The 6510-nt window shown below is 47.8% G+C and overlaps 2 protein-coding genes across 3 annotated transcripts in view; one reads left to right on the top strand and one right to left on the bottom strand.

The window, feature by feature from the left end:
• LOC109539868 (NAD(P) transhydrogenase, mitochondrial) overlaps positions 1-5186 on the top strand; it is a 7598-nt gene extending 2412 nt beyond the window's left edge. The window contains exons 2-18 of the mRNA XM_019907928.2: positions 506-736; positions 787-941; positions 994-1134; positions 1187-1309; positions 1363-1550; positions 1654-1809; positions 1865-2069; positions 2127-2342; positions 2405-2631; positions 2687-2775; positions 2832-3030; positions 3079-3245; positions 3304-3441; positions 3491-3863; positions 3916-4180; positions 4284-4520; positions 4593-5186. Of these exons, the coding sequence (XP_019763487.2) occupies positions 534-736; positions 787-941; positions 994-1134; positions 1187-1309; positions 1363-1550; positions 1654-1809; positions 1865-2069; positions 2127-2342; positions 2405-2631; positions 2687-2775; positions 2832-3030; positions 3079-3245; positions 3304-3441; positions 3491-3863; positions 3916-4180; positions 4284-4520; positions 4593-4711 (3201 nt within the window). The 5' untranslated portion in view covers positions 506-533 and the 3' untranslated portion in view covers positions 4712-5186. The remainder of the gene's footprint in view (positions 1-505; positions 737-786; positions 942-993; positions 1135-1186; positions 1310-1362; positions 1551-1653; positions 1810-1864; positions 2070-2126; positions 2343-2404; positions 2632-2686; positions 2776-2831; positions 3031-3078; positions 3246-3303; positions 3442-3490; positions 3864-3915; positions 4181-4283; positions 4521-4592) is intronic.
• Positions 5120-6510, bottom strand: part of LOC109539822 (ATP-binding cassette sub-family C member 4) — a 6113-nt gene continuing 4722 nt past the window's right edge. For both annotated transcript variants that reach the window (XM_048664989.1, XM_048664990.1), the window contains exons 18-23: positions 6239-6373; positions 6028-6183; positions 5852-5975; positions 5556-5794; positions 5366-5506; positions 5120-5314 (exon numbers count right to left, since the gene is read on the bottom strand). In XM_048664989.1, coding sequence (XP_048520946.1) covers positions 5228-5314; positions 5366-5506; positions 5556-5794; positions 5852-5975; positions 6028-6183; positions 6239-6373 — 882 coding nt within the window. In that variant the 3' untranslated portion in view covers positions 5120-5227. The remainder of the gene's footprint in view (positions 5315-5365; positions 5507-5555; positions 5795-5851; positions 5976-6027; positions 6184-6238; positions 6374-6510) is intronic.

Raw genomic sequence — 6510 nt, 5'->3', positions numbered from 1 at the left:
CAGACACTTATCACGTTCTCTTAAAAAAATTATAACTTCCTAACTAGACCAACTAACTTCTTGAAATAATTTTTATGCGGTAAAGACAATGCATTAAGGTACTTGAGGTAGAAAAGTTGCACAAAAATACGCAGACAATGAGTTTTGAGAAGCCCCAAAAATGATAATATTTTAACCGCGTGTCACTCTCTCTTAAAAAATTAAAACTTCCTAACTAGACCAACTAACTTCTTGAAATTTTTATACGGTAAAGACAATGCATTCAGGTACTAGGTAGAAAAGTGCAGATACTGATTTTTAAGGAGCGTCTAAAAAGTACCATCATTTTTTACTCACATGTTAAAGCGTTTTCCAAAATCAGCGTTGAAAATTTCTCGCTCAACAACTTCGCGGCCTCATATTTAAAACGGATTCATTTTGGAGCCACTGTGTAAATAATTTACATAAATAAAAATTGACCCAGAATTTTTATCAGCAAATGCGGTAATAACGCGACTTGTTTTAGGAAAATATGAAACAGTTTGCTTAGAAAAATGGCTAGGGGAATATTGAGAATATGCGTTAACCGACAGCAAATGATCCAATTGCGACTGAAAAACCTCACCGCGCTAGAAAATGTGGCAAAGAGGCACTTCAGCAAAGGCCAATTGCATGGGAAGGAAGCTGAAGTTAGAGGAACTCCTTACAGTCAGTTGACCATTGGAGTGCCCAAAGAGATATGGAAAAACGAAAAAAGGTACCAAAATACCCGACTAAGGTACTTTGCTTTCATACCCACGGTTTTAGGGTTGCAATAACTCCTCTGGTCGCTCAAACTTTGGTTAAAAAGGGCTTCAATGTGAACATTGAGCAGAGCGCCGGAGCTCTGGCAAAGTTCAGAAATGAGGACTACGAGCAGGCTGGCGCCAAACTGGTGGATAACCAGAAAATCTTCCAGTCAGGTAACTGGATGCCTTTTTATAAACCTCCTGGATATTTACAAGTTTCCTCCAGATATCATCTTGAAAGTCAGACAGCCGCTGAATGAGGAAGTGCCAAACTTCAGAGAAAATTCCACTCTAATTTCCTTCCTATACCCCGCCCAGAATGGAGAGTTGGTGCAGAAACTAGGAGAGAGAAAAATCAACGCCTTTGGTAAACTCCCTCGGAAACCATCCGCATTTTCTCCACCCTCTTATGTTTCCAGCCATGGACTGCATTCCCAGAATATCCAGAGCCCAAGTCTTCGACGCCCTCAGCTCAATGGCCAACATAGCTGGTTATAGAGCGGTGGTGGAAGCTGCCAGTCATTTCCCTCGGTTTTTATCAGGTACTAAAAAAAATCACTCGCCCTCCGAGATTCACCCCTTGGTGTCCCTTTAGGCCAAATCACCGCTGCTGGCAAAGTTCCCCCAGCCAAGGTGCTGGTGATTGGAGGGGGAGTGGCAGGACTGGCCGCTATTGGCCAAGCCAAATGCATGGGGGCCATTGTCAGAGCCTTTGACACCCGCTCTATTGTAAAAGAGCAAGTGGAGTCGTTGGGGGCGGAGTTTCTCACTATCACCATTGAGGTGAGAGGCCAGTTATTCCCAGTAGCCACTGGTTGCTTTGCCTTCCTCTTCAATCCTCTCTTTTCTGGATCTAATAGGGGTTTCTTTAATGGTTGTGCTGTAGGAGGAAGGAGGCGACTCGGGAGGCTACAGCAAGGAAATGTCCAAGGAGTTCATCGACGCTGAACACGCGCTGTTTGCCAAACAGTGCAAAGAGGTGGACATTATCATCTCCACCGCTCTCATTCCAGGCAAAAAGGCCCCCATGCTGATCCTTAAGGTCTCTGTAACTCTCTTGAGATAATGTGAATGAATTTAGCAATTTCCGCCTTTAGGAGCATATCGCCAACATGAAACCCGGAAGTGTGGTGGTGGATCTGGCCGCTGAAGCTGGAGGCAACATCGAAACCACCAAACCTGGAGAAATCTACTCCTTCAACAACATAACGCACGTTGGGCTGACTGACTTCCCCAGTATGCTGCCCACTCAGAGCTCCACATTATACGCCAACAACATTTCCAAATTTCTGCTATCAATTGGTGAGGATGATCCTGATCAACGTCATAAACACTCCAATGTTACGCAGATGTTTTCAGGAGAAAACAGCCACTTCAACATCGATCTCAACGACGAAGTGGTGCGCGGCAGTATCGTTTTGGACAAAGGCAAGCTGTTGTGGCCGCCTCCAAAGCCTGCAGGCCCGCCAGCGGCTGTAGCCCCTAAAAAGGCGGCAGTGGAGGCGGCCAAGGTGGCAGAGGTGCAGCTGAGTCCATTCAAGAAGACCATGGACAACGCGTTAATCACAACGGCCGGTAAATACTACCTACAGCAAAAAAGTGTCTTACTGATCGCCTTTTTTGCTTTAATGTGGCAGGAGTGGGAGGACTAGTGGGTTTAGGCGCCATCTCTCCCAATCCGCAATTCACCTCAATGCTCACTGTTCTGGGCTTATCGGGAATAGTTGGCTACCACACCGTTTGGGGAGTGACTCCCGCGCTCCATTCTCCCCTAATGTCGGTAACAAATGCCATTTCTGGAATAACCGCCGTTGGCGGGTTGTTGCTGATGAACGGGGGCTATTGCCCCACGAATTCTGTAGAGGCAAGTCTCCTACCTCCTGCTCCCAATAGGGTGAGGGTAATTGTGCGTGCTTTAGGCGCTGGCAGCTGGGGCGGCCTTTGTTTCCTTCATCAACGTCTTCGGCGGGTTCCTGGTCACCAAACGAATGCTCGATATGTTCAGGAGGTAACTCACATTCAATTGCCTAATATGTGCAATCTCTAACAGTTTTTCCCGTTTAGACCTGGAGATCCTCCAGACTACAATATCCTTTACGGGATCCCAGCTGCAGTGTTTTTAGGCGGTTACGGATATGCTGCAATGTCAGGCCTTGCCGAAGTGCACCAAGCCGCCTACTTGGCCGCCTCTTTGTGTTGCGTGGGGGCCTTGGCGGGATTGAGCAGCCAGGCCACTGCCCGATTAGGGAACAGCTTGGGAATTGTAAGCGTTTAGTGTAGAACTAGGGCGCATACCAGCAGAGTGTTGCAGATTGGAGTGACCGGGGGAATAGCGGCCACTCTCGGGCAAATAGCGCCCAGCAATGAGGTGCTGGCCCAAATGGCCGCAGTAGCTCTAGGAGGCGGCGCTCTGGGATCCATAATTGCCAAGCGGATTCAGATTGCTGATCTCCCGCAGTTGGTGGCAGCGTTCCACAGGTCTGGGCCAATCAAACCTAGAGTTCCTTCATCAACATGTTTGGGTTTTTTTGCGCAGTTTGGTCGGAATGGCCGCAGTGCTCACTTGCATAGCCACTTACATCCACGACTTTCCCACTTTTGCTACCGACCCGGCCGCTAATGTGGTTAAAACCGCCCTGTTCTTGGGAACTTACATCGGGGGCGTTACTTTCAGGTACAAACCCATTCGGAGTTTGCTTTGGGGTCTAGAAGTTTGTTCGCAGTGGGTCGCTGATTGCCTATGGAAAGCTGCAGGGGGCGCTGAAGTCCAGCCCCCTGCTCCTACCAGGACGCCACGCCCTCAACTCCGCGCTCCTCTTGAGCAACATCGCAGCGGGCGGCTACCTCTTCTACGATCCCACTTTAGCAGGAGGCCTCAGCGCTTTGGGGACCACAGCAGCTTTAAGCACAGTGATGGGCGTGACCCTCACCTCAGCTATCGGAGGTGCCGATATGCCAGTGGTCATCACCGTCCTCAACAGCTACTCAGGCTGGGCGCTTTGCGCCGAAGGCTTCATGTTGAACAACAACTTGATGACCATTGTGGGGGCCTTGATCGGCTCCTCTGGAGCTATTTTATCGTACATCATGTGCAAGGTGCGTTTGGTGGCCAAGGTTAAGAGGAGAATGAGTTTGGAGGGGTTTCTAGGCCATGAATCGCTCCTTGCCCAACGTGATTCTGGGCGGCTACGGCACTTCAAGCACCGGCACTGGAAAGCCCATGGAAATCACCGGCAGCCATACGGAGATAAACATCGATGGAGCAGCTGAGGTGATCAAAAACGCCAGAAACATCATCATCGTGCCAGGGTATGGGCTGTGCGTGGCCAAAGCCCAGTATCCAATTGCGGAAATGGTCGATCTTCTGAAGAAGCAGGGGAAGAATGTGAGATTTGCCATTCATCCAGTTGCAGGTAACAACTAGACTCTTCTAGAGGAGTTCTAGTCCCGACTAGACCAGTTCTCTGTGGGTGGCCAGTTGCGAAGAATGAAGACAAGCGAATTTTTCTACTTTAGGCAGAATGCCCGGGCAGTTGAACGTGCTTTTGGCTGAAGCCGGCGTTCCATATGACGATGTTCTGGAAATGGAGGAAATTAATGAAGATTTCGATGAAACGGACCTGGTGCTGGTCATCGGCGCTAATGACACAGTCAACAGTGCAGCAGTGGATGATCCCAATTCTCCCATTGCTGGAATGCCCGTGCTGAACGTCTGGAAGTCCGATCAAGTGATTGTTATGAAGCGCTCTTTAGGTGGGCGGTGAATTCTGCAGAATTCTTTGTACCTCAGTGGAAATGTCTTCTTCGCCGTAATAAATGTTTCAGGTGTTGGTTACGCTGCTGTGGACAATCCAGTGTTCTTCAAGCCCAACACCTCCATGCTACTGGGGGATGCGAAGAAAACCTGCGACGCGCTTCTTCACAAAATTGCCCAGGAGGACTAGGAAGAGTAGGATCGGAACATTTCAATCAGCTTTTGCCGCCTTAAGTATTCCAAGCATTTTCACTTAGCCACTTTTTATGCTACTCCAGATGTACAAACTATATTTTTGATAGCTCATGTTTAACAATCGCCTCACAGCAACTAATATCCAGTATCTGTACAATTTGACCTGTAATAGTCAATAAGCTAAACTAAGCCAGGTAGGTAGAGATAATGTATCATGTGGATGTGTATCCAACCGTTTTTCTTTAGTATTTTTTGTATTTGTATTTAAACATAAGGAGAAACACAGTCTGAGTTATTTGTACACTTTATGTACAGAGAGATCCTCAGGAGGATGTACGATTTCCTTTTGTATATAGGCAGGTAGGCTAAGAGGGCGCAGCTGCGGAAAATCACTAATTAGTCATTGTACACTTAGTTAAGGGCTAGGCAAAGATGTATTTTACATATTCAATATATAACTATTTTCTTAAGTTCCGGGGTTTTACTAAAATCAGGCTCGCCAGCCAATGGATCATGCCAAATCAGACAGGGAGGACCTCGCGGAATCCGCACCGTCTTGCTCCAAAATCTGGCGCGTTTTCTGTCGAGCTTCGTAGTTCTAAAGCGCTTCAACTATCAAAACCCTCAAATAATAAAAAATCCCACTCGCCTCTTTGGCAGTTTTCTTCAGAAAAGCTGCTGTTCCAGTGCCAGTCTTCCTGACCAGCTCCGACAAGTATCCTTTAGGGTTTTGCAGCAGTATGTTGGGATGATCGAACTCCACAGCTTCACCCGCATCCATCACCAGAATCTGCAGCTGAATTGTTCAAGAAAGCCGCATGTTTGCGCAAAAATCCCACCTTATCCGAGTCCATAACCGTATGGAGCCGATGCGCAATAGTCAAAACAGTGCACTGAGCAAACTTGGTCCGGATAGTCTTCTGAATGAGTTTGTCCGTCTGAGCGTCCATATTGGCAGTGGCCTCATCCATAACCAGGATCTTGTTGTTCTTCAGTATGGCCCGCACCAAGCAAATCATCTGCCGCTGCCCTACGCTCACATTCTGCCCGCCTTCAGTCATCACTTTGTCGAGGCACGCTTTTCAACAAGCAACTGATCAATCAGCAAAAAGATTTAGGAATTTTAGGGCTTTACCAAGTCCCTTAGAGATGGCATCCTTGTCTTCGACATCCACCAGAGCGGATAACATCTCCTGATCAGTGTGCTCATCAAACGGGTCCAGGTTGTACCTCAAAGTGCCGTGGAAAACCACCGGTTCCTGCAGGCAAAGTCTGCATAAATGTGCCTGTGTTTGATGCTTCCAGCCGCACTTGAGGAATAATGGAGATCTTCCTCCTCAAGTCGTGAAGCCCGAGCACGCTGATATCCAAATGGTCAATGTAGATCTCGCCTTCGAAGTACGCCAGCCGGAACAAGGTGAGGATCAACGACGACTTTCCAGCTCCGGTTCTTCCAACGATCCCGATCTGGGCATTTCAAAACGTTCAATGCGACCAAAGCACGAAAAAACCGAAAACCTGCCTTTTCCTGCGGTTTTATGATAATGTCCAGATTTTTCAAAACTGGGGCATCGTGCGGACTGTATCTCATCGTCGTGTCGATGAACTCAATTTGCCCCTTTTTCGGCCAAGAACCTGGAGGTTTTTTGTCTGGAGCCTGAAACCATCAGAATTGACCAATTTAAGCTTTACATTTAGGAATGTTTTCCGGGTTTTGAAGCCGTGGTCTATGGGAATTTCTTCCTGACGTTTCGTCTACAACTGCGGTGGACATTATCAAAGGCGATGAGGCAG

This window comes from Dendroctonus ponderosae, unplaced genomic scaffold, assembly GCF_020466585.1.
Source record: "Dendroctonus ponderosae isolate FM_Combo_2020 unplaced genomic scaffold, Dpon_F_20191213v2 Dpon_F_20191213_3, whole genome shotgun sequence".
In the NCBI taxonomy this organism is placed as follows: Eukaryota; Metazoa; Arthropoda; class Insecta; order Coleoptera; family Curculionidae; genus Dendroctonus; species Dendroctonus ponderosae.
The sequence above is the reverse complement of the archived record's forward strand: the minus strand, read 5'-3'. Positions and strand labels throughout refer to the sequence as shown.